The 26,729-nt window shown below is 43.1% G+C and overlaps 1 protein-coding gene across 2 annotated transcripts; it reads left to right on the top strand.

Annotated features, from left to right (window-relative positions):
- Window positions 1-25,901, top strand: SLC19A3 (solute carrier family 19 member 3). Of its 2 annotated transcripts, XM_062202253.1 has the most exons (7): window positions 1-69; window positions 1,217-1,426; window positions 17,181-17,332; window positions 20,059-20,881; window positions 23,042-23,234; window positions 24,951-25,092; window positions 25,673-25,901. In XM_062202253.1, exons 3-7 carry the CDS (start codon window positions 17,183-17,185, stop codon window positions 25,853-25,855), a joined length of 1,491 nt encoding a protein of 496 aa, XP_062058237.1. In that variant the 5' UTR covers window positions 1-69; window positions 1,217-1,426; window positions 17,181-17,182; the 3' UTR covers window positions 25,856-25,901. The 2 variants fall into 2 exon arrangements, with proteins under 2 accessions (XP_062058237.1, XP_062058246.1); XM_062202262.1 differs by lacking the exons at window positions 1-69; window positions 1,217-1,426 and adding an exon at window positions 4,780-4,867.
- Window positions 25,902-26,729: the final 828 nt, after the last annotated feature.

Here is a 26,729-nt window from a genome sequence, read left to right as displayed (position 1 = left end):
CCTTTGGCCGCGGGTGCGCGTGGCTCTCCCGGCCAGGGAGCGATTTGGTGCAGACTGCGCCCGCTGTAGGTAAGGACGTCCCGGGGGGCGAGCTCCTTGCAGAAACACCGTCGTCCCTGGGTCGCCGCGCCGTCGCTTCTGTCTCCACAGTTGCTCGGGCCGTGGCGGTGGTACCTGGGCTGCAGCCCGGCGGCCTCTGCCGGGCCTGGATCCTCCCGGAACCTTGGAGCGAAACCCGCGGCAGCGCGGCCGCCCTCGGCTCTCCCCAAGCTGCGGCGCTGGGGCTCGCGTGCCCAAGTAGGTTTGGCTCCAACTTTGATTTGCAGCCATCTGGAAAAGCAGATAAATTCAACCAGGATTCTGGAAAAGTGCCAGCACCGCACCGCGCCCCTCCGCTTGGCGTTACCCGTGTTCACGGACTTCAACTGAAAAAAAAAATCTTTGCACAGAATTCCAAATCCCAATGCAAATGGTTCCAGTGTGAATTTTAAATGAAGAGAGCTAGAGCTCTAACTCAAGGTGAACACAGTCACATCTCACAGTTACAACGCTGCAAAGGATGCTTAGCTCATCAAAGAACATGTAGGAGAGTATTTTGAATTTTCGCTGAAAATTAAAAGTAAGTTTATTCTGGAGCACAAATTTTTGAAATCTGTGCATACTTGTCCAACAGATTTATCAAGTCCATGTTGCTACTGTCAATGCACGAAAGATTGGAATTTGTACAGAGTGCTTAAAGTTTGAAAATGTTTAGGAAATGTTTTCTTTTTTTTTTTAAGATTTATTTATTTATTTGAAAGTCAGAGTTAGAGAGAGAAGGAGAGGCAGGGAGAGGAAAAAAGGTCTTCCATCTGTTGGTTCACTCCCCAGATGGCCACAATGGTCGGAGCTGTGCTGATCCGAAGCCAGGAGCCAAGAGCTTCCTCTGGGTCTCCCATGCAGGTACATGGGCCCAAGGACTTGGGCATCTTCCACTGCTTTCCCAGGCCATAGCAGAAAGCTGGATCGGGAGTGGAGCAGCTGGGACTCAAATTGGCACCCATATGGGATGCCAGCACTGCAGGCATTGGCTTTACCTGCTATGTCACAGCGCCAGCCCCAGGAAATGTCTTCTAAAAATATTCTTGTGTTGGTATTTTGCCCTTACCAATATCTGAACATTGTGGTGTCTCCTAAAGCAAAAGGTGTTCATTTTTTTGTTTATTTTTAATTTTAGTTATTTGAGAGGCAGAGAGAGAGAACTCCGCTGGGTCACACCTCAAATGCCTGCAACTTCTGGGGCTGTGCAGAGCCAAAGCTGGAAACTCAATCCAAGTCTCCCACGTTGGCGGCAAGAACTCAACTACTTGAGCCATTACCACCGCCTCCCAGGGTCTGCGTTGGTGGGAAGCTGGAGCCAGCAACCGGAGCTGGAAATTGAATCCAGGTACTCTGATATGGGAAGTGGACAACTTTGTCACTGGGTTAAACGACCAATCCAAATCACATATTTCAGTAGACCAAAATGTAACTAATTTTCCAAATATGTTTTTTTTATATACTATCTTAGTAGCAGCTGCAATGAACACAAATTGCAGTTTTGCTCAGTCATTTTTGGTAATGGACCAACAAGGGTTTCTCATATAATGGTATATGCAATTCAAGCATGTGAAAGGACAAGATTGCAACAATTTAGCTTAATGATTTTAATAGACCTATCTGCGATCTTAGAATCAGGCAATAATATGTGTTGTGAATAAGCATTTCAGTGAGCTGAAAAGAAAAAAATTGGCTTTTATAAACAGAAAGCAGTAACAAAAGTCACTTGGTTGGGGCTGGTGCTGTGGCATAGTATGTTAAACCTCCACCTGCAGCACCCGCGTCCCATATTGGCACTACTTCATGTTCCAGCTGCTCCGTTTCTGGTCCAGCTCCCTGCTTATGGCCTGGAAAAGCAGTGGAAGATGGCCCAGGCTTGGGCCTCTGCACCCACATGGAAGACCAGGAAGAAGCTCCTGGCTCCTAGCTCCAGATCACCCCAGCTCTGGCCATTGCAGCCATTTGGGGAGTGAACCAGCGGATGAAAGACCTTTTTCTTGCTCTCCCTCTTTCTCTCTCTTTAACTCTGCTCCTCAAATAAATAATTAAGTCTTAAAAAAATTTTTTTTTAAATTGCTCATTTTAAGTTGCTGTCTATGTAAGGTGGAGAGGAGATGGGGAGAACAATAGGAAAACTGATGAGTTAAGTTCAGGTTATTTCTGGTTACCTCTTTTTGTGTAAGGATTAATATAATTATCATGCCAAATGAAACACCTGATTGGGAAATTTGGCTTTCCTCTCTTTAATCCTGATGACTTTAGCCTATCAGATCATTCTGGTTTCAGCTTAATGACATGGAACTGTATCTTTTAATTAGAGAAATATTTTTAAAGTTTATTTTGCATCTACTTGAAAGGCAGAGCAAGAGTGTGTGAGCGAGACAAAGATTTTTCATCTGCTAGTTCACTCTTCAAATGCATGCAACAGCCAGGGCTGACGTCAGGAACCTGGAACCCTATCTGGGTCTCCTCTGTGGATCGAAGAGGCTCTAGCACTTGAGCCATCATTGCTGCTTCCCAGGATGCATTAGCAGGAAGCTGGATAGGAAGTGTGGTAGCTGGGACTTGAATTGGCACTCCAATATGGGATGCAGGTGTCCCAAACAGCACGGTCACCCACTGTGCCACCACCTGCCCCTCCATTTTGCTTTTTATGCTGGTTCGTTGGAGCCTGGTGCAGGAGATTAGTTCGAAGCTATGGCCACTTAACAAGCATACGTAGGTAAAGATGAATTTATTCGGTCTGCTGCCTCACAGCAGTTTAGATAAAATTATCTACTGTGTATTTTTCTGCAATTACTGTCTCTGGACTCTGAGTGGCCAATGTTGTCAATTCTGGTGAATTTTCAGTGAGTGCCTGCGGGAGAAGGAATGGCAAGGAAGGTTTGAGGAGCACCTAATAGAGGCCAGGCTCAGAAAGCGCTTTCTGGGGAAGCCCGGTGAGGTGGGTCGGGTCATTCCTGTTTTAAACAGTGACTTGGAGAGGTTGTATATTAGCCACTGGCAGAAAGGAAGCCAGGAAGAACAAGGAGCAAAGCAGGCTCTTTCTCCTGAACCTCATTGGCTGCTGCAACCCCAATCCGGAGAGAAAAACTAAGCAAACCTAAAGCCAGGCGAGAATGTGGATAGGATATGTGCACAATGAGTGGTATCCAGTCAAAAAGGATGATTTTCAGGAAAGTCTGAAGCCAAGACTCCCATAGAGGCATAAAAATAAACATGTGCTAGCAGTTGTATTTAACTCACTAAGGAAGAAGCTAGTGAGGCTGTAAAAACCAGATCAGAGCAGAACTCCATGAATGGGTACATTTATAGATCAGGAATATTGAAGAGTGAAAGATCAGGAATATTGAAACTGGATATTCATGGAGGAGGAAGAAGAACAGTGTCCCTTTGCTGGATAAATATTTATTTATTTGTTGGAAAGTCAGAGCAACAAGGGGTGAGGGGGAGAGAAATCTTCCATCCACTGGTTCACTCCCTAGTAACAGTTGGGCTAGCTGGGCCAGGCAAAACCTGGAGACAGGAACTACATCCAGATCTCCCACATGGGTGGCAGGGGTTCACGTACTTGGGCCATCTTCCACTGCTTTCCCAGGGCAAGTTAGTAGGGAGCTGGACTGAAAGTAAAGCAGTCAGGGCTGGAACCAGCAGTCTGATAGGGGATTTCAGTCACGTGCAGTGGCTTAACCAACTGCTACAACACCAGGGCCTCACTAGATAAATCCTATTACCCGTCTATAGATAAGACACCCTTCACATTGCTATCAGTTACTCCAATTTACAGAACTGTAAAATGGTTCTCACCATCCCTGCTTTTTGCTTGATGCGCACAATTTTCCTTGCTCTCCCCACCCTGCCTCAATTTATTGACCAGATGCCTTCATAGCATTTCATGCCTAGGTATTAGCAGTTGACTTTCTAGGCTGTTTTCCAGTCTCATGGCTTTGTTAGGCATATTCCCCATAGACATATGCCATGAACAATTCTGTAGACATATCAAAGCTAAACATAATTTGGGAGGGGTGATTACTTTATCAGCAAACATGTACATTTTTAAAAGGAATGATATGATACATATATAAGATAGAATACTTGGCATGTATTTTAAAAATTACTTGTATCTACCCTTGCAATGATTTTGACCAAAAGCCAAGCTATTTTGGCCAGCATATTGAATATCTGCAACTTCTTCCCAGCTTTTGAAGTTGTAGGGAATGCTTCATTTGGGCAAAGATTTATTTTCCTTTTTCTTTTTTTTTTTTTTTTTTTTTTTTTTTTTTTTTTTTTAGTAAGCTGAGGAGCTTGACATAATTGTTTTTCTGAGAGCCTGAGTCATGTAGTACAATTTCTAGTGAAACTAGATCAGATTACTTCAACAGTGACATTAAGGGGAACTTTTTTTATTTGGATATCTTGCTAAGCATTTTTGTGTTAGAAAGATCTGAAATTAGGGAGTCATATTCTATTTTATGGATGAAATGTTGGCCAATTCCATAATCAAAATTAAAACCAATAAAAATAAAAAATTTGAATTTGGATTTTTTTTAAATGGGATTCCGAAACAGGGTGTCTGTGGAAGGGTGTGGACTTCCGCATACGAAGCCATCAGAAGGGGGTGGGCTTCGGTGCATAAAGCCACTGCTCTTGGCAGCTGGGTTCTGAGGAAGGAGGACGAGGGCCTTTGTGCCTGGGACTCACGGCAGCCTTTGGCAGAAGGAGCAGTGAGGCTGGATCTGAAGACAGGAAGCCAGTCCTGATTCGAGAAAAAAACAAACTCAGGGAACAGGTAACTCAAATTCGCTTTGTATTTATCTGAAGAATGTTATTTGTGGCTGGGCTTACATTTAATGTCATAGCTCTGATTTTATGGGCACTATTTCCATTCTAAAATTTCTAGGACAGACCAAATTGCAAAGACACTATTCTGTCTTCCTATTAAATAGAGGCCTTGCCCTGGTATAAATTTTGGAATAGGCTTATTCATTGCACCAGTAGTAATGGAAAAGTTTTGGAGAATTGTTTATGGCAAGATATCTTGGGATAGGATGTATTTTTTTTTTAAGTTATTTGACAGAGTTAGAGAGAGAGAGACAGAGAGAAAGGTCTTCCTTCCGTTGGTTCACCCCCCAAATGGCCACCATGGCCGGCGCTACGCCGATCTGAGGCCAGGAGCCAGGTGCTTTCTCCTGGTCTCCAATGTGGGTGCAGGCGCCCAAGCACTTGGGCCATCCTCCACTGCCTTCCCGGGCCACAGCAGAGAGCTGGACTGGAAGAGGAGCAACGGGGACTAGAACCCAGTGCCCATATGGGATGCCGGCGCCACAGTCAGAGGATTAAACAAGTGAGCCACAGTGCCGGCCCCTAGTATGTATTTCTTTAAATGTAGGTATCACTTACATACAGCAAAGAGTATAGCTTTTTTTTTTTTTTGAAAGATTTATTTATTTGAAAGAGTTACACAGAGAGGAGAGGCAGAGAGAGAAAGGTCTTCCATCTGATGGTTCACTTTCCAATTGGCCACAATGGCTTGAGCTGTGCCAATCTGAAGCCAGGAGCCAGGAGCCTCCTCTGGGTATTCCATGGGGGTTCAGGGGCCCAAGGACTTGGGCCATCTTCTGCTGCCTTCCCAGACCACAGCAGAACGCTGGATGGGAAGTGCAGCAGCTGGGTCTCGAACCGGCGCCCTTATGGGATGCCGGCACCCCAGGTCAGGGCGTTAACCCACTGGGCCAGCCCCAGAGTATAGCTTTTAAATAAGTCTTGTGTTAATTGTTTATACCCATAGAACTATGTTCTATCAAGATAAGGATATTTCACCCTCCCAGAAACTCCTTCAGGCCCTTTAACAGCTAGTTCCCACCCCCACCTCAGAGGTGAAAACAGTTCCCATTTGAATCGGCAGGAAGTACTGTAGTTTTGCCTAATTTTGGACTTGGTAAAAATGGAATCACAAAGTATGCCCTGTTGATGTCTAGATTCTCTTACAGCACATTGTTTGAGGTTCATTTATTTTGTTCCAAGTAACAGCAGTTCATTCCTTTTACAAATCACCTTTCCTGAGTGTGGTCTCCTGTGCGTGACTTGGTGTAAATGTCTGTGTCGATCTGCACAGTCAAGTTGTACAGTGCTTTATCACTCCAGAAATTCCCCAGTGCCCAACTGCCGTCAGTCCCTTCCCGCTTCCTCCCTAAGCAACCACTTCTCATTTCTATCGATATAGTTTTGCGTGCTCTCAGACTTTATATTTTAATAGAATCATATATTTCTGGATTTTTTTGGCATAGCATAATTTTTTGAAAGATTTATTTAATTAGAAAGGCAGAGTTACAGAAAGAGAGGAAGAGACAAAGAACAAGATCTTCCATCTAACCGTTCGCTCCCAAATGACCACAATGGCTGGGACTGGGCCAGGCGGAAGCCAGGAGACAGGAACTCCATTCTCATCTCCCAGGTGGGTGGCAGGGACCCAAATGCTTTCTTCCACTGGTTGTCTGGGCACATCAGCAGAAAGCTGGTTGGAAGTAGAACAGCTGGGACTTGAACCAGTGCTTATATGAGATGCCAGCTTAAACAGTTGAGGCACAGCAGCCCATATCATTTTATATTCCTAGAAGCAATTTATAGGATTTCAGTGGCTCAGAATCTTTGCTAACATTTGATATGCTGGCCTTTTTCACTTAGCCATTCTATTCATTGTTTTCTTTTTTTAGGGGGTGATTCTTATTTATTTGAAAGGCAGAGGGACAGGGAGGGGGATACAGAAATCTTAATCCTCTGGTTCACTCCTTAAATGGCCACAACAGCCAGATCTCAGCTAGGCTGAACCCATGAATGAGGAACTCCATCCTAATCTCTCACTTGGGTGGCAGAGGCCCAGGTATTTGGGCCATCTCCTGCTTCCTTCCCAGGCACATTAGCAGGAATCTGGATCAGACTCAAACCAGCACTCTGATATGCAAAACATGGCTTAACCTCCTTTGCTATAACACTGGCCCCTTTAATAGTTTTAATCTATAATTTCTTTTTCTAAAAAGATTTATTTATTTATTTGGAAGGCGGAGTTACAGAGGAAGAGAGAGAAAAAGGGGGGGGGGGTCTTCATCTGCTGGTTCACTCCCCATTTGGGCATAATGGCTGGAGCTGGGCCAATCCGAAGCCAGGAGCCTGGAGCTTCTTCCAGGTCTCCCATATGGGTGCAGGGGCCCCAGCACTTGGGCCATCTTCTACTTCTTACCCAGGCAATAGCAGGGAGCTGGATTGGAAGTGCTGTCAAATTTCCTTTTGCATACTCTGATATCAGCTAAGGGCAAATATTTCTGGTTTTATATGTCAGACTTAACAATGCCCTCCTTTCTGATAATTAAGTTTGTGTTAATGAGTTGATCATAGGGTGGGACCCCAATACAGCCTCAGGGTGGAGCCAGTCACTAAGAGACCATGTGGTTAGAGCATTCAAGGGTTGGTATTTTCAGCCCTAACCAGAGAGGGGGAGCATGGAGAGCTAGATGCCAAACTCTAAAAGCTGTTGCATTTCTAAGCTGCAGAACACATGGAGGTGTTGTGAGGGTGGCACACCCACGAGAGGGCCGGAGACTCTGACCTGCATCTTGTGCTGTCTATCCCTTTGCCTGGCTGCCCATCTCTATCCCTGCTAATATCCTTTTGAATAGCCAGTGCAGCTACGTGTTTCCCTGAGTTCTGTGATCCATCCCAGTAAATTAATCCAACCCCAGGAGTGGTAGTGGGAAACTCCACTTCTAGCAGATCAGAGTATAGATGGCAACTTCCTACCTGCAGCTGGTGTTGGAAGTGGAGAGCAGTCCTGGGGAACTGAGTCCACCTGTGCTGGCATGTCCAGGTAGATAGTTTCAGAGTTGAATTACAGGATGTCCAGTTGGTGTCTGGAGAATTGCTTAGTGTGTAGGGAGAAACTCCTAAAACTCTGGCCACAGAAATATTTTTGAGTGTGTGAGTTGAAGGGAAAAAACAATTTGCTTTTTCCTTCAGTAAAAAATGCTGACCCAGGGGCCAGTGCTGTGGCATAGCAGGTAAAGCCGCTGCCTGCAGTGCTGGCATCCCATATGGGCGCCGGTTCAAGACCCAGCTGCTCCACTTCCAATCCAGCTCTCTGCCATGGCCTGGGAAATCAGTAGAAGATGGCCCAACTCCTTGGGCCTCTGCACCCATATGGGAGACCTGGAAGAAGTTCCTGGCTCCTTTCAAGTAAAATAAATAAATCTTAAAAAAAAAAAAAAAAGAAAAAGAAAAAGGTTCTGAAACAAATAGCAGTTTATAGTACTTCCTTAGAAGGCTGATAACATAATGCAGCCAAAATGAAATGGTGGAATATGTTCCGGAACACTACTTGGCTGTGAAGGCTGGCATTCCCAAGGCAACCCAAGTGTTTAAATGATATTCACAGGGCTACCTAAGGGATGTGTGTAGTTATTCATAAATATCCTGTCCTTTCCTTTTTAACTTCGATCTAGTGTCCCATGGTAAAATCACATACATTGTGACCATGTATTCATATGCATAAAATAAATTTTTTTAGGATTTATTTATGTATTTGAAAGGCAGAGTTACAGAGAAAGAGAGACAGAGAGAAAGATTTTGCATCTGCTGATTCACTCCCCAGATGGCCACAACAGCCAAGGCTGGGCCGATCTGAAGCCAGGAACCAGGAACTTCTTCCAGGTCACCTATGTGGATACAGGGGCCCAAGGACTTAGGTCATCCTCCACTGCTTTCCCAGGCAGCTTAACAGGGAGCTGGATCACAAGTGGAGCAGCCAGGACTGGAACCGGTGCCCAAAGGTGTTGCTGGCACTGCAGGCTGTGATTTAACATGCTATGCCACAGTGCCAGCCCATGGATATCAAAATTTTTTGCACCAAAATAAACTTATCTTATTACATTTTACAAAAACTGCTTGAAGTACCTTCATGTAGATCCATGTGCTGCATAATGACATTTCAGTTGGTGATAGACTACTTATACAAAGGTGGTCCTTTAAGATTATGCATCTGAAAAATTCCTATTGCCTAGTGATGTCATAACCATCATTATGTTATCATGCAGAAGCTACTTTGCTGCCAGGAGTAGAAGATTAAAAAACATGTTTTACTTGATAATGATAATAAATGACTGTTACTGGTTTATGCATTTAGCATACTTTATACCATTATTTTTGGATATACTACTGAATTTAAGAAATGTTATTGTAAAACAGTATGATGGCCTGCTGGCAGCAGCTTCACATGTGTTTACTGATCATGGAGTGATTGGCTTGTACCATCAAGGTTTGCTAAGTGCACTCAGATACCCACGTAGTGTTGAAACCACGTACTGACACATTTCTCAGAATGCATCCCTGTTGTCATGTGATGCGTGGCTGTTTATACAAAGACACTTCAAAAAGTTCATGGGGAAGAAATTAGCTAATGTGCTCTTTCCATAAACTCTTTGAAGTAGTACCCTTCTATGTTGCTAATCTAAAGTTTCAGGAAAATAAGCCAGCATCACTCTGAAATGCACTCTGAATTTAACATGCATCATTTTTCGAAAATCCTATTTATAATTCAATAAATTTCTATTGACACCTCTATTTGAAAAACTCTTCTAAAATAACCTGGAATTGGGATTTTGAGAATATAGTCAGGTTCTCTCTGTAAGGAAAAGGGGCATGGAACAGAGAGGAGATGGATACAAACTCACAGCCAAAATTTATTCTCAGAGCTGGGTGACTAACTGCACACAGGCTGGACATGTGGCAGAGGGCCTAGACTTCAGCAGGCTGGGCTTCTTCATATCTTAGGGTGGGCTAGGGGTCTGGAGGAGAGGTGGGGGGAGAGATAGAGGTGAGTTTCTCCATACATATTTTTCAAAATGGCACTGGCTTTTAAACCTAAAGAATGCAGGGGCTCAGGTGGGGAACAATAGAGGGCATGAGACTGAATTGGGTCTCTTGAAAGGAGGCAGGGATAAGGGATAAATTTTGGATTTCAAAGGATGCAGGGGTAAGGGGTAAATTTTGATTTTATCTACTTCCAGGCAAGGAGCCTGAATGGCTGAGGCTTATGTCCTTGTTCCATCAATCCTAAAGGAGTACAGATAAGGAGATGGGATGCTGGTTTCTTCCTGGCTATTTCCTGCTGATACGGGGCATTGACTCAGGGCAGGGTTATCTATACTCTGGATCTGATTGATTAAAGAAGAGTCTTGTGTTGTTCCTGCCTGATGGTTCAGGATATAGCAACCATTCATTCCTGTAAGAACTTTTGAAATATGTTAATTATACATGGGGGTGCCTGCACCATGGCTCACTTGGTTAATCCTCTGCCTGCGGCACCAGCATCCCATATGGGTGCCAGGTTCTAGTCCCGGTTGCTCCTCTTCCAGTCCAGCTCTCTGCTGTGGCCCAGGAAGGCAGTGGAGGATGGTCCACGTCCTTGGACCCTGCATCCGCATGGGAGACCAGGAGAAGCACCTGGCTCCTGGCTTCAGATCGGCACAGTGCCAGCCGTAGCGACCATTAGGGGAGTGAACCAACAGAAGGAAGACCGTTCTCTCTGTCTCTCTCTCACTGTCTATAACTCTCTCTCCCTGTCTTTCTCTCACTGTCTAACTCTGCCTGGCAAAAAAAAAAAAAAAAAAAAAGCATTTTTTTCCCCCAAAGAGAGTAATCTTCCTAGATTCAAAGGAGAGAAATTCATTTAAACCCAATGTTCAGTTACAGCTGAACCAAATTTTTCGTGTATGAGATTATTATTTAACAAAGACCTCTCTTTAGATTTTAAATTGAATTTGAGTCTACCTTTGTACCCAAGAAAACACCTTAGGCCAATAATGCCTAGTCAACAGCTACTTGAAACTATCTAAAACAAACACATTCAGGCAGCTGCAAGACAGGTCCCCAGGGTGACTGTGGGCTAGGGGCCATTGTGCCAGGGATGAGAAGTCCACTGGGGATTGTTCACCGGTATGTTAAGTTTAACGGGGGAGGGCATCCATTAGAGCAGATGGGCACCCTTCTGGTTGGAGAGAGAGTCCTAAGGAGGTGATTCTGAAAGGTGACAGAATGAAGGGCAATTATGGAGAAAGAGTGGGCAAGCCTCTGGCTCCATGCAATACTGGCAAAGAGATTTTGGCTGCCACTAGACAAGGCAGGGGAAAAGAGAAGAAGGCTAGGCACAGAGCATTTTTTAGAGCAAAGTTTCTCAGGACTTTCTTGAGTTTTTCTTGCTTAGCTCTGCCAAATATATTACTGGAGATGGCTGGAACAGAGCTTTTGACTCCGTGTGAGAGGATTTAGATGTGAGGCAGAGTAGCAGTGTGAGATGCAGCTCCGTTATGTTAGGTTTTAGGATTTTAGGATTTGTAGGAGAGGAGGCAGTTAGTTAGAGGAGACTTCGTTTTAGGGAGGACAGAATAGGGGGCAAAGAGAGAGTAGGGGCTGAGCCCCCTGGATAGAGGGCAGGGGTGAGGTGGGGTGTTGAAGTCAGGTTTCCTTGCATTTGGACAGCAGGCAGAGTCCTTTCTTAAGCTACTTGTTGGGGGAGGTGCAAAGCACCACCTGGACCTTGGCAGAAGATGTGAGAGGCTCCTTGTTGAAGTTTACAGTGCATCATCTCAGCAGTTCAGAACATCCCAGGTGTGGGGCTTTCTAAACAATAAACATCCTGCTAGTCTTTACAGTATCTTTTTTTTTTTTTGGACAGGCAGAGTTAGACAGTGAGAGAAAGAGACAGAGAGAAAAGTCTTCCTTCTGTTGGTTCACCCCCCAAATGGCTGCTACGGCCGGCACGCTGCGTCAATCCGAAGCCAGGAGCCAGGTGCTTCCTCCTGCTCTCCCATGCAGGTGCAGGTGCCCAAGGACCTGGGCCATCCTCCACTGCCTTCCTGGGCCACAGCAGAGAGGAGCAACCGGGACAGAATCTGGCACCCCAACTGGAATAGAACCCAGGGTGCAGGTGCCGCAGGTGGAGGATTAGCCTAGTGAGCTGCAGCTCTGGCCTACAGTATCTTTCTGTGCCCAAGAGGAAAGATTGGCAGAAAGGAGAACAAGAGGTCAGGAAGAGAGGAGAGAGGCAGTTTTGGCTGCCACTGAAGGGAAGAAGCAGGGAAGACCCAGACAGGGGGACAGGCAAGTAAAGGGTCCTCTTTCCTGAGGCGGCAGCATCCCTGAGGGAAGAGGAAGATAGAAGAAGGGAAAGTTCAGGGTTTGAGAGGAGTCTCCAAGCCTTTCTCCTGCCCGAGCACTTGGAATGAGGAAAGATGACCTTGGAGGAGGATAAAGGTTTGGATATAGGGGGCCTCTGACCATTTGCCATTTCTCTGTGTAAAGTTATTAATGTCATGAAGAACTGTGAGGGCAAAAGTGCCAAATTCTTGGACATTTCTTTGGTCTTATCTTCCCCTCTAGGCTCAACTTGCACACATTTAAGAGAGACCAGAAGAGGATCAGGCAAAATGTGAGAAATTTCAGAGCCCATGGATTTGGTTAGAATGGGCCCAGAGATCAGAGGGTCCCTCTCTTAGGGCATCCCCCATGGAGTACCATGCAACCCAAATCTTATCCCAGAGATGAGTGTTCCTGACTTTAAGATAAGCATTCTCACCCAAAAGTGGGATTAAGGCCACCCCATCTTAGACCTCCTGGAGGTTTCCTCTTTTTCTGGAACAAAAGGGGTGGGAGGAGGGACCAAAATCTACCCTGGGCCTCCTCTGGGTAGGGGACAATGGCCGGTCTCCTTTGAACTTTGGAGAGAGAAGAGCTGACTTCTTTCCAACCCAACGGGCTGAGAATGGGGTCCAATGTGGCCATGTAGCAATGAGATCTGGTGAGGAGTCAGATGGGTTAGTAGGTAGTCAAGGTGGTCCCAATGGAATTTGGGTTGTAAAATGTTTGCAAGAACAAACAGGCTGGCCTGCTTCCTTCATAATCTCCAAATTTACCATGAGAATAGCAAGGGAGTTCTTCCTAATGTCACAGTTTATAGTGAAAACAAGTTATCTATCCCACCCACCCTTCTGGGTAGTCAGACAAGATGGAAAATTGTAAATCAGGTCCTTTGGGTTTTGTCCCCTCCTGGTAACTGAATCCCAATCTGATTGTCAAGTTTTTTTCCCTTCGAAATTGTGCTTAAAAACCCAAATGCTATGGGGCCTTTTGGGTTCTTTCCTCTTTTGGAAGCCCCCCTCCATGCTGCTCTGGCTGTAGGTCTTTGGTTCTGTTTTTTTTTTTTTAAGATTTATTTATTTTACTTGAAAGTCAGAGTTACACAGAGAGAGGAGAGAGAGAGAGAGAGAGAGAGAGAGAGAGAGAGAGAGAGGTCTTCCATCTGCTGGTTCACTCTCCAATTGGCCTCAACAGCTGAAACTGCACTGATCCGAAGCCAGAAGCCAGGATCTACTTCTGGGTCTCCCACGTAGGTGCAGGGGCCCAAGGACTTGGGCCATCTTCCACTGCTTTCCCAGGACACAGCAGAGAGCTGGATGGGAAGTGGAGCAGCCAGGACTCGAACTGGCGCCCATATGGGATGCCAGTGCTTCAGGCTAGGGTGTTAACCCACTGCGCCCCAGGTCTTTGGTTCTAATAAATCTTTAAATTTCTGCTGTCCTCTTGGAAATTCTTCTTCCATGTGAGACAAAGAACCAAAGTAACAATAATTTCTCTGCTGCCATTTTCCTGTAACAATCTGGCAATGGCTCTGGCTCTACATTTGTCAGAAAACAAGAAAGTACAGTGGGATTGAGAAAGTGAGTGCCTAAGGCAGTTCTCCAATCATCTGGTTAGTCCTGGAAAAGTGTCTCTCAGGTCACTGTCCAGGTCACTCTGAGGATGACCAGGGTGACCTGACAGTTACAGCCTCCCTCCGCCTAGGAGCGGCACTTGGTCAGAAATGACAGTAAAAAGGGGGAGGTGACACGTGAATGTCCAAAATCAGAGATTGTAGGAAAGAGAATATAAGGGGTGGGCAGAGACAGGAAAAAGGGGGAGGAGTTCAGAAAGGAGAAGAAAGTTCAGAGGAAGTGAGGCGAGGTCATGGCTTTTATTCAGAGAATACAGGAGTACCTGGTTTGGACAAGAAGTTGACCCCTTGGTCCCCACCTCCCAAGGGGTACCAAATGTAAAGAAGAGGAGCAAAGGACAGAGAGGAGACAGGATGTGAACTCACAGCCAAAGCAAAATTTATTCGCAGAGGAGAGTGACCAACTGCCAGCATGCACACAGACCAAATACATGGCAGAGGGCCCAGACTTCAGCAGGCTGGGCTTTTTTATATCTTAGAGTGGGCTAGGGGTCTGGAAGGGAGGTAGGGGGTGAGAGAAGGAAGTGAGTTTCTCCATACAGGTTTTTCAAGTTTGGTTCCAGCTTTCAAACCTAGAGAGGCATGCTGGGGGTCAGGTGGAGAACAATACAGGGTGTGAGACTGAAATGGATCTTTGGAGGCATGGATAAGGAGGCAGGGGTAAGGGGTAAATTTCAGATTTTGAAGGATGCAGGGGTAAGGAGTAAATTACAGTTTTATTTACTTTCAGGCGGGGAACTAGAATGGCTGAGGTTTATGTCCTTGTTCCATCACCCTCACCCTCAACACAGTGTAAGAGGAGAGACTGCTAAACTTGCATTAGAATAGTCCAGGCTCCGTTTGTTCAATGTGAAAACTGGCCCAAATCGTACTGTTGCCTCCAGTCTTTCAATTCTTCATGTTTAAAACAAATAAGGACTATACCACCTCTATATCAGAGAAAGGTTAAAAAATAAATAACATTTTCTAAATGTGAATACTTTAGAGATTGTGTAAGTTATAGTCATGATGACAGAAGAGAAGTATCTCCCCAATGATAAATTACTGACCAAAACCTAATGACTTCCAATGAAATCATTAGCTATAAGCATCTCCACTAAGAGAGGCAATGACCTTGATGGAATGTGGGTTAACCTATTTTATAGTTGAGCAACTGAACTGCAATACACTAGTAGAAGAATGGAGTATTTCTTTGTCTTTAACTGATGCAACAAGGAAATGAGTCCACTCAGAAAAAACAGTCAGCACTTGTAATTATTCTCAGTGGTAGGGCTGGACTCTCATTCTCTTTGCACAAGACTGCCTTCCTCAACTCCTGCACACTGGACTTCCTGATACCCATTGTTCTCCACCTTCTGCCTTCTCCACATAGGCTATAGTTGTTTGATTTAAATTTACTCAGCATCTTTCTTGGGTGCCTGCTCTGTGTCAGGTACTAGCCTTGTCTTCCTGAGGGTTACATTTCAGTGAGGCATATGAGTATATTGTCATTTTCTGCTTGATCTTCCCAACTAAACCCATTCAATAGCAGTACTAGAATGGTAAAGACAAATTGGTAACATGGTCTTGGGTCCCCAAGCTGCATATAGAAGATGTCAACTTAGAGTTAATCACCATAGATGGAGAGAACATTCTAGATGCAGAGTCAGCAGATGCTACCCCATGAAGACCATCCTTCATGACCAAGCCTCAGTAATTACCTATCTGAGCTACATTTCCTATAAAATCTTTAGTAATAAAGATGGAGCCTGCAAGCCCAGCAGCGTCCCAGGAAAATGAGAAAACCTGTGCTCTCTTGGCCAAGGGGGTGGGTGGAGGATAATCAACTCCAGTTTGCCCTTGGCAAAGTTTTCACATTGTCAGCATTGCTCACCATTGCTGCAATATCTGCTCTAAAATGTCATCAGTATTTTTTCTATACTGGTTAAGCAAGGACTTTGTTGACATAAAAAGGAAATGGTGTTTACCTTGTTTAACTTACAAAGAAATTATGCAGTTGTCTGGGGTCATTTTGATGAAGTGGTGGAGTGGGTGGCAAGCCATAGTGTGACCCAATAAGCCCACTTCTGGATGCCTGGAATTCCACCCAGGTGACTTGATCTTCTGGGATGAGAGCTCTCTTGCATCTCTCCAGCCCACTTTAATTGTCCCTGGAAGTTCTTTCTATTAAGCTGTAATCTATAGTGTGAATGTATATTTGAATACATTTTACTCACTGTGAAACTAGGTTGTTGTTAGGTTAAGTGTAGTAGCAGAGGGGAAATGACCACCAGAATGAGGTACTGTGGAGTAGCTGAACAATTCCTGTTAGGAGTTAGGGAGACTCAGGTTCAGTACTTGACCATGTAGTCACCTGGGAATTTGGCAACATAATATATTATACAGGTATTGTGAGTATTTAATAAAACAGTATGCAGAAAAGCATCATATGTGGAGCAGGTTGATTTATTTCCTATATTATCTCAGAGAAGTTAATGACAGTCAGAACCACCAAAAAATGTGTAAACTGTTCCACAAATAAAGCCTGATCTGAGTGTGCAGCAATCAGTGAATTTTCCCATGCATATTGTAATCCATATGAATAAGCAAGATGTTTTAAAAATATAGCCACCACAAGGTTTTTGTTTGTTTGTTTGTTTGTTTTCTGCTGAACTTTATTTCTAAGGCTTGAATTTCAATCAATGTCTACCTTAGGAAAAAGTGTGAACTATAAATTAGTTACCTCCAAGCTATGAGTTTAATTTATTATGAATTTTGGAAGATTGGAGATACCTAAAAAAATACCTCAGATGTCTATTAAGTGTTCAGTACAAAGCTAGCAAGGAACAGTTGAACATAGTGGTATGTATGTAAATTTAAAAATTTAATTACATTCAGTATGTTAAAGGTTTCAGAATCACTGCAAACATAGTCAGAGATAGGTTTAGTCAACTGAATTTGTTCCCATGGAAGTTCTCCACCTACCAGATGTATACTAATAATTCATTTGCCAATGTTTCACTTAGGTTCAACCATGCACTGGCCTTTTGGTTATCATTGTCATGTTTGTAACAGAGAATACTAGGAAAGTGTAACTCTGTTCTCAGCAATAATGAATGAGAAACTCATCAACAAAGAAGGGCTTGGCTCTCTTACTTGGACTATTTGAGAGTAGCTTTTCATCATTCACTTTTTTTCCTGTTCAGCCATAGATACATGAAATAATCAAATATCGAAATAATCAGGTTTTAATTATATCCAAGATGGAAAAAAAACCTTAATTTTTGCTTTGCTTCAATTTGATCAGCCATGGAGTATTTCAGAATGTCACCAAGCAATTCCTGGATTTATCCCACTGTGATCCTCTGCTTATTTGGATTTTTCTCCACGATGAGACCTTCAGAACCCTTCCTTATCCCATATTTATCTGGAACAAGTAAAAATTTGACGAGCACAGAGGTACGTTAATAAACATACATATCTTAGGCTGGTTTAATTTGAGTGAAACATGGACATAGTCAGGGTTTCATTCCACTTGAAAGTACAATGGCCACACTGACCTCAATGAGTCCCATTTTCATTTGTCATGTAATATAACATTTCAAACTACTCTTTTAAAAAAAAATGTATTTATTTGAAAGTCAGAGTTACCCAGAGAGAGAAGGAGAGGCAGAGAGAAAGGTCTTCCATCTGCTGTTTCATTCCCGAATTGACCACAACAGCCGGAGCTGCGCCGATCTGAAGCTAGGCGCTTCTTCCAGGTCTCCCATGTAGGTGCAGGGGCCCAAGGACTTGGGCCATAGTCCATTGCTTTCTTAGGCTACAGCAGAGAGCTGGATTGGAAGTGGAGCTGCCGGGTCTTGAACCAATGCCCATGTGGAATGTCAGCACTACAGGCAGCAGCTTTACCCAATATGCCACAACTCTGGTCTCAAACTACTCTTAAAAATGGGAGCTGAAATATTAAATGTGTAATAAATGTTTTAAATTATAGAGACTCCTAACATTTGTCTTAATGCATAGCATCATTTTAATTCTCCATTGATTCTATCACACCAATCCTAAAATAAAGTCACCACCAGGCACAGGATCTAGTCTTAAAACAACTGATGGGTCACTAAGATGTAACTGAGATCTAAGAAAGAATTACACAGTCACGTGCCACATAAGGGATGTCTTGGTCAATGGCAGACTGCACATATGACCATGGTACCACAGTAAGATGATGGAGCTGAAATCCCTTTGCCTGGTGACACCGCTGCTTTATGTCATAACACAAAGCATTACTTATGTGTCTGTAGTGATCCTGGTATACACTGTACTGCCAGCTGTATCCACGTATAACATACATAATTAAATATAGTATGTAATACTTAATGGTAATAAATGATTGTTATTGACATATATATTTACTAAAGTCTCATTGTTTTAGATTATATTCCTACTTATAAAGCAGTGTGCTGTACTACACTAGCTGTAACTTTACATTTCACACTTATTGCAATCTCTTGATAATTGCTTCAATTTCTCTTATTAATCTCAGGCTGTTCGGTTTATTGTGATAGGTCCCACTATATCTTAGGTATGCAGTAGGTTTGTGTGAGTATACCCTATGAAGTTCACACAAAAACAAAATTGCCCAATGTTGCATTTATCAGAATACTTCCCCATCATTGAGGAGTCCTTAGGACTCCTAAATCACTTATTTATTTATTTGACAGAATTAAACAGTGAGAGAGAGAGACAGAGAGAAAAGTCTTCCTTCCGTTGCTTCACACCCCGAATGACCACTATGGCCGGCGCTACACCGATCCGAAGCCAGGAGCCAGGTGCTTCCTCCTGGTCTCCCATGTGGGTGCAGGGGCCCAAGGACTTGGCCATCCTCCACTGCCCTCCCAGGCCACAGCAGACAGCTGGACTGGAAGAGGAGAAATCGGGACTAGAGCCGTGGCACCGGCCCGCTAAATCAGTTTTGAAAAATATACACCACAGATGAGACACTAGCATCTTTATATCCCAGCCCAAGAAGGTTCAATTTTCTTAAAATATCTCCCTCCTTACCACAAATGCAACAAGAAAACCAATGGACCCACTGGAAAATTACCTTGATCTGGTTAAACCGACAAGCCACAAATGGAAACACAGTGTAGAGTGTGCAGTTTCACCTGCAGAGCTAATTAGTGTAAGCTGAGTGATGGTGAGATAGAAAGGACCAGAAGAAGACAAGTTTGTTCTATAGTGTAAAGTCACTTAGGAAGAATTGTGTTCAGACCTTCCCAGATGAGAGTGTGTCTCAAGTAAGGCAACAGAGATGCAGGCCCAGAATCAGCTCAATAACCCCATGTGGGGACCATTTAATACACCCTCCTTCAAAGCAAAGGCACAGTTGGAACTGGCCTTTGTTCAGTGCCCTCTTACTTCCTGCAGCAACCTCAGTGGACCCAAATGTCAACAAAGAGGAAAGGTTCACTGATTTGACAGGCAGCTGCACTCACCCATCATGCCTCTGAAGATCTTTGACAACTTCTACCATCCTTCCTTTATTTCTATGGAAACTGAGCTCTCTTGCATTTCTCATTAATCCATGAGAAGACTCATTAAATTGAGACCAGATTTGCACAAGAATAAGCAAATCAATTGAATTGTGGGAGGAAAGAGTTGGGAGCCTAGCAAATTTACTTGTCCAGGCAGGATGCGAAATGCATTGTTTGTTCCCACTCCTTAATCTGCAGAGTCATTTACTCTGTTCCTAACTTCAGGTGTATGTTCATCCAGACTTAGGGAGGGCTGAAATGTTTGACACAGAGAAGAATCAAATGAAGATAAGGGTTGTCAGACTCTTAACATTGTAACCTCTTGATATAATGCTAATCTTTGAACAAGAGGGGAATGGTATTTTTTAAGAAACCCAGAACTATCTGTACAGTTTTTTAGAAGTCCTCTTGTGTGTACTGTTTTAAACTTAACATTGTTCAGATTCCCCATTGACCTAATTTGTTCTACAAGGATACACAGAAGCATGTAAATTTTTTTCAGTGGGGAAGGAAACTATCTTAGTGGTTTCTTTGAAAGTCAGCTTCCTGTCACATTTTTCTGATAAAGAACGTGTGATTCGATGCAGACTTTGAGAAGCCATCTGTGCCTTAGTAATGTGCTGGTGGTCACACTGTTTGTCAACCTCACAGATCACAAATGAGATTCTTCCTGTTTGGACCTACTCTTACCTGGTGCTACTGCTCCCCGTGTTCGTCCTCACCGATTACGTCCGCTATAAGCCGGTCATCATCCTGCAAGGGATCAGCTTCATCATTACCTGGTTGCTGCTCTTGTTTGGCCAAGGAGTGAAGGCCATGCAGGTTGTTGAGTTCTTCTACGGGATGGTCACGGCCACTGAGGTAGCTTACTATGCCTACATCTACAGCGTGGTCAGCCCAGAGCACTATCAGAAAGTGAGCAGCTACTGTAGGAGCATCACACTGGTGTCTTATACAGCAGCCTCCTTGCTGGCCCAACTCCTAGTGTCCCTGGCCAACCTGTCGTACTTTCATCTCAATGTCATAACCATGGTCTCCGTCTCTGTGGCCTTCATTTTCTCGCTTTTTCTACCAATGCCCAAGAAAAGCATGTTCTTTCATGCAAAACCCAGCAAAGAGATAAAGGAGTCACCAAGCATGGACACAGTATTAAAAGAAGCCTGTAAGGATGAAGCACCAGGCTATGAAGAGAAGAAACCCACTTTGGAAACACCCGTGACTTCAGGGAACCAGGATGACGGCCACTTAGGCAGCCCCCAAACAGTGGCTTTGAAAGTTTTTGTGCAGTGGTTCCAAGATTTGAAGGAATGCTACTCCTCAAAACATCTTTTTTACTGGTCCTTATGGTGGGCCTTTTCCACAGCAGGTTTTAACCAGGTTTTGAACTATGTTCAAATCTTATGGGATTACAAGGCACCATCACAAAATTCTTTGATCTATAATGGGGCAGTGGAAGCTATTGCAACATTTGGAGGTGAGTAAGTGTTGATTTCTCTTCCTTTGGCAGGTTACCCCTTTAAGTTCATTTCTCCTGATACTAAATTTTACTAAGTGGTAATAAATTAGCTCTAAGGCATAATAATTTTTTCAAGAATGGAAGGTCCTGGGCAAATTAGAGTACTGTGACCATCTATTTAATGTGTTATCATTATAAGCAGCTCAAGAGCTCAGCACTCAGCACCACACAATACAATTCTGGTCAAATCCCTAAGATTCCATTTTGTCATTAGAACATGAACTAATAATGTGCTCTAATCTTTCAGGATTGCACTTAATAGCACAGAAAAAATACAAGGGAGCTTTATTAATGACATTAGAAAATGCATTAAAGGCTTCTAAGTTCTCACTGGAAGAGAGTTTTTGTTAAAGGATTTGGTACAGCTAGTACTCACCTCTAATAATTCTAGGCTATACACCAACAAGATTTAAAAGTAGCTTTCTTATGGGATTTAAATGAGGTTGTGAAAGGGAGGAGCAAATGAGAATTCTAATCTCAGAGGAAAATTTCCCTTTGAAGTGTACTCTACAATAAATATTTATATCCTGGCAAACGCGAACTTAAGTGAGACTTTGAAGATATTTTCTAGGAAGTCAGAATTTTCCACACCCTCATTTACAAAAAGTTTCAGAAAACCCATGTGACCTATATTTTATTAATCTTCCTTTTGGAAGGTTTCTAACTCCTAGAAGCCAAGACTGTGCTAAATTGGTTCACTGAACTAACTCCACATTCCAAATTCTTGGAAAGAAAATCTTTTCGAACTCTTTGTAGTCGTGGTTCTTGCACCACTTGTGGGAAAGTTGATTCACAAATGTCAACCATTTGAAACTGAAATACTGTTCGTTTTGTTAAACAGCCATAATTGCTGTCAATTATTGAGCTTCTTAAATGCTATAAAGACATCTTCTCACCCAATACCTCAAGAGAGTTAGGTCAGCTCTTGAGGCCCTTAAGGTGGAGATTAAAAGTAAGATTATGATGACTAAAGGTTAATAATAAGGAGTACAACTGATTCCTCAGTGCAACACACTTCTGATCCCCATCACTGAAAAAAAGCTTGTGAGCAAAGATGCTAAAGGAAGGCAACTGGAGGGGCCACGTGTGCACCTATGCTGCCTGTCGTAGTGTTTGGGTTCAGCTATCATTCTTTAGCCTACACTGCCATGGTGGGAACCTTTCTGGCTCTTTTCATAATACAATTCCTTGGAGTGTAGTTTTTTTTTTTTTTTTTTTTGACAGGCAGAGTGGATAGTGAGAAAGAGAGACAGAGAGAAAGGTCTTCCTTTTTGCCGTTGGTTCACCCTCCAATGGCCACTGCGGCCGGCGCATCTCGCTGATCCAATGGCAGGAGCCAGGTGCTTCTCCTGGTCTCCCATGCGGGTGCAGGGCCCAAGGACTTGGGCCATCCTCCACTGCCTTCCCAGGCCACAGCAGAGAGCTGGCCTGGAAGAGGGGCAACCAGGATAGAATCCGGCGCCCCAACCGGGACTAGAACCCGGTGTGCCGGCGCCGCAAGGTGGAGGATTAGCCAGTTAAGCCACGGCACTGACCAATCCAGTTTTTGTTTTTTAAGATTTACTTCATTTATTTGAAAGCTGGAGTAACAGAGAGGGAGAGACAGAGAGAGAGAGAAAGAGGTCTACCATCCCTTGGTTCACTCACCAAATGGCCACCATAGCCAAGGCTGGGCCAGGCCAAAGCCAGGAGCCAGGAGCTTCTACTGGGCCTCCCACGTAGGTACAGGGGTCCAAGCACTCGGGCCATCCTCTGATGCTTTCTCAGACCATTAGCACGGAGCTGAATGGAAATGGAGGAGCCAGGACTTGAACTGGTGGCCATGTGGGATGCTGGTACTGCCAGTGGTGGCTTAACCCACTACACCACAGGACCGGCCCCCTGGTATGTAGTTGACACTAAATGAAAGTGCGATGATGAAGTAAATAACTGAAAGACTAAGAAGTGAAAAAAGAAGCCAAGAGAAGACACGACTGGAAAAAGGATGTTTACATTTAGGTGGTTCACAATTTTTGTGACAGCAATATTCCTCTTTTGGAATTACCCACGCCGTGGGTTTTGTTGTTGTCTCCTGTACATGAAGTCATTGTGTTCCTGTTCTCGTTGCTTCCTTCTCAGGGGCTGTGGCTGCCTTCGCTGTGGGTTATATAAGGGTCAACTGGGATCTTCTGGGAGAGCTGGCTCTGGCGATCTTCTCAGTTGTCAGTGCAGGCTCTCTGTTTGCCATGCATTACACAGTCAACATCTGGGTCTGCTATGCTGGCTACCTGATCTTCAAGTCCAGCTACATGCTTCTTATAACCATAGCAGTGTAAGTATCACCAGCGAATTCTTTCCTCTCCTAAAACTAAGCCATAATCCACTCTTTTCTGTATTCCCAGAGTTCCTATGAGAACTTCACAAGGGCTTTAATCAACTCCAATATTAAATGTAAATTACTTCATAGTAAATAAGACCCAACTAAGGCAGTCTTTTTATTGATCTATTTGCTTTCTGAATATTGCTAAGATTACTTGTTAAGAAAAAGTCTCTGTAGGTCTCTTTTTTAGATTGGGGTTGGTCCAGTCAGAAACCAAGAACTTGGAGCTCCATCTGAGTCTCACATTTGGATGACAGGGGCTCAAGTAGTTGGTCCATCCCCTGCTGTTTTCCCAGGCACATTAGCAGGGAGCTGGATCAGAAAGCAGAGCAGCCAGTATTCACACAGGCACTCTGATACAAGATGCCAGTGTTGAAGGTGACAGCTTAGCTCACCACACCACAACCTGGCACTTCTGCAGGTTCCTAAGACCAAAGCAATGATATAATACTAACTTTTGATTTTATATTTTCAGCAAATTGCCACAATAAAAGGTCAATTATTTTCTTTAAAAATTCTATGGGATATAGAGTTTCCTGTAATTTTTTATCTGTTTTTTTCAGACTTTTTTTAGAAAATGAGTAAAAAATTATTTGGTTCCATTAAAAAAAGGCAGCTAAAGCTGATCGTATTCAAAAGAAAGGAAACATTTGATTTTCAAGTTGCATAAAAGAAATGAGGATAAGAAGCTTAAGCTGTGATCTTAATTTTTGGGAAATATTTGATAAATAATTGACAAAACACAAATCTGAACATCAGAGGAAAGATCACGTGACAAGAAAAGAGATGAAACTAGTTGGCAATTTTATTTTTTAACTGATCAGTCTCATAGCTCCAATTTCTTTTTTTAATGTAAGGAGTTCGTTAGGGTATAATCACATTTTTCTTTCCATTTAAAAAATATTCATGGGACAAGCATTGTGGTGCATAGTTAAGCCACCCCTTGGGATTCATGCTCCCATGTCAGGGTGCCTAGGATTGAGCCCAGCTTCCCTTTCCAATGGAGCATCCCAAGAAAGCAGCGGAAGACAAGTCAAGTGCTAAGATTCCTGCCACTCACATGGGAGACTTGGATTGAATTTAATGCTCCTAGCTTTGTCCTGGACCAGCCCTGGCTGGTACTCTGCCTTTCAAATAAAAAGAAAAACAATAACAGAAAAACAAAAAAAGCCCTCAGAACCCAGAACCTTTTCACCTGCATTCCAAGGTAGACCTCAAAGTAATATATATTTGATGATCTTCCATAAGTGTTTTGTAATATTTAAAAATATATGAAGTTATTCAAAATTACAGATTCATTCAATAATGCATCCAGTTATGGAAGTTTAGATCTTTCAAAGTATAATTCACTGACCAAGCTATGAAGCCCTCAGTGCAGGCAATTGACAATTAAATAATAAGTGCAAAAAATTCCTCAGGTTGGGCAGTGGGTGAATTTTCATAATAACTTACTGCAAAGCGGTCTCTAAGATCAGCTACCATCCAATATTGCTAAGTTGCAAAAATTTAAAACATTAATTTCTGCAAAGCACTCAATTAGATTGGAGGAATTTTGCCATGTTACCATTAATTCAAACTTTAGTGGTATTTTTAACACCTTTGCCTATACTAAAGATAGCAATCCCATGTTTGTTAGCATTAAAATGCTCATTTGATGTTTCACAATAGATTTCAGATTGCAGTTAATCTCAGTGTGGAACGCTATGCCCTGGTGTTCGGAATCAACACCTTCATAGCCTTGGTGATTCAAACCATTATGACTGTGATTGTGGTAGACCAGAGAGGGCTCCACCTGCCAATCAGCATTCAGGTGAGTTGCAACATATCTAGGAAGTAACCTAAAAGATTCTTGTAGCCTCACAACCAGCTTATTACATTATTGTTAATTCCTTGGGTGGGGAATTTTGAAATACATAATTTGAAATACATAACACAAACCTTGAAATGTGTAATCCCTTAGTTATTATAGTGTTACACATCAAGTACATTTCCAGAATTAATTGCACCTGGGCAAAATTTATCTGGATAAAATAACTAGGAAGCAACCTCAGTTCAAATTCACTCCTGGAGACATTGCATAAAGCATTGTAGCAGCTTTCTAAAAGACGGATGAGTAGCATTTTGTGTTTTTTCACTATTGATGATAGTAACTAGGATCTGAACACAAGCAGCCTGCTCCAAATCCAAGTCACTGCTTTGCTTGTATGTTCTTATTTGACTCTTGTAAGATAGAAGAAAGTGCCGCCCAATCAAAATGACCCATATTAAGATCCTTGGTCTATTTATTATCTCCTAGTTCAAGCAAATCAACAGCATCATTAAATATTATCAATGAAATAGTTAGATACTCAGATATTATATATGGCTAATTATTATTTGTTTTTCTCCAGTTTTTAGTGTATGGGAGTTATTTTGCCGTCATTGCTGGAGTTTTCCTAATGAGAAGTTTGTACATTATCTACTCAGCCACATGTCAAAATAAGGAAACGCAGAACCCTGCTACCATTCAGAATCCAGATGATCCATCCCCAGTGGAGCCAAGTAACAACATCATCATGTTAACAAAGTTCTAACTTCAGTGCATCAACTGCTGCAGTGATTTTCAAATGAAAATAGAGGATTTTGAGAAGGATGGTATGATACATATTGTCACAGTTGACATGCTTTGCACACCTGAATTCCAATGATCTTTTTCAAAGCCACAACGAAGCCTCAGCTCTAGACCAGATAACTGTGTGCCCAACTGAACTGAATGCAGTCAACAGGGACCATTGCCACCACAGAGGCACCCGTGCTGGGGCCCTAAAGAACAGCAGTAATTGTTCATAATTTTGATCATTTGTAAACACATACAAATGTCATAGAAACAGGCTGTGAGAAACTCCAGCCATTCTAGACTTGACATTCTCCATCTGTGAACAGAAATACTAACTGGAATGACCCTTGGACTGAACCTCAGCTTGGTTTAGATACTTGTTTCATCTTGCCAAAGCAGGCAACTCCTGGGACATTTTTGCCACACTTTTGGAAAGTTTTATTTCTGTTCAACTTATACTTCTTTGAGAGAATTACAATGTTTGGTCCCTTTTCTAAGGGTTTCTCATCAACCTGATAACACAATTTATCAGTTATAACTTAATATCACCGCTTAAATGTTTTCATGGTCATTTTTCATTTCATGCCCTGCTGAGTTTTACCACTAAACTCTACCTCAGGAACAGCTCCGATGTTCTTATGTCTGCAGAATGATCCTCGCATCAACTCCCAGGGGCCTGGGAAGAGTGATGGGTCCTCTCCCACCCATGACACCTGAGAGGAGTTTTAACTTTAAGTCAGTATAATGTCTGTCTACAATGGGAAAAGGTAAGAAGATAAGAGAACATTTATGGAAGGGAATAAAACACTTAATTGTTAAATGGCAGAGACTGTGCTAAATAAAATGTGTCC

The sequence above is a fragment of the Lepus europaeus genome, chromosome 1, assembly GCF_033115175.1.
Source record: "Lepus europaeus isolate LE1 chromosome 1, mLepTim1.pri, whole genome shotgun sequence".
In the NCBI taxonomy this organism is placed as follows: Eukaryota; Metazoa; Chordata; class Mammalia; order Lagomorpha; family Leporidae; genus Lepus; species Lepus europaeus.
The sequence above is the reverse complement of the archived record's forward strand: the minus strand, read 5'-3'. Positions and strand labels throughout refer to the sequence as shown.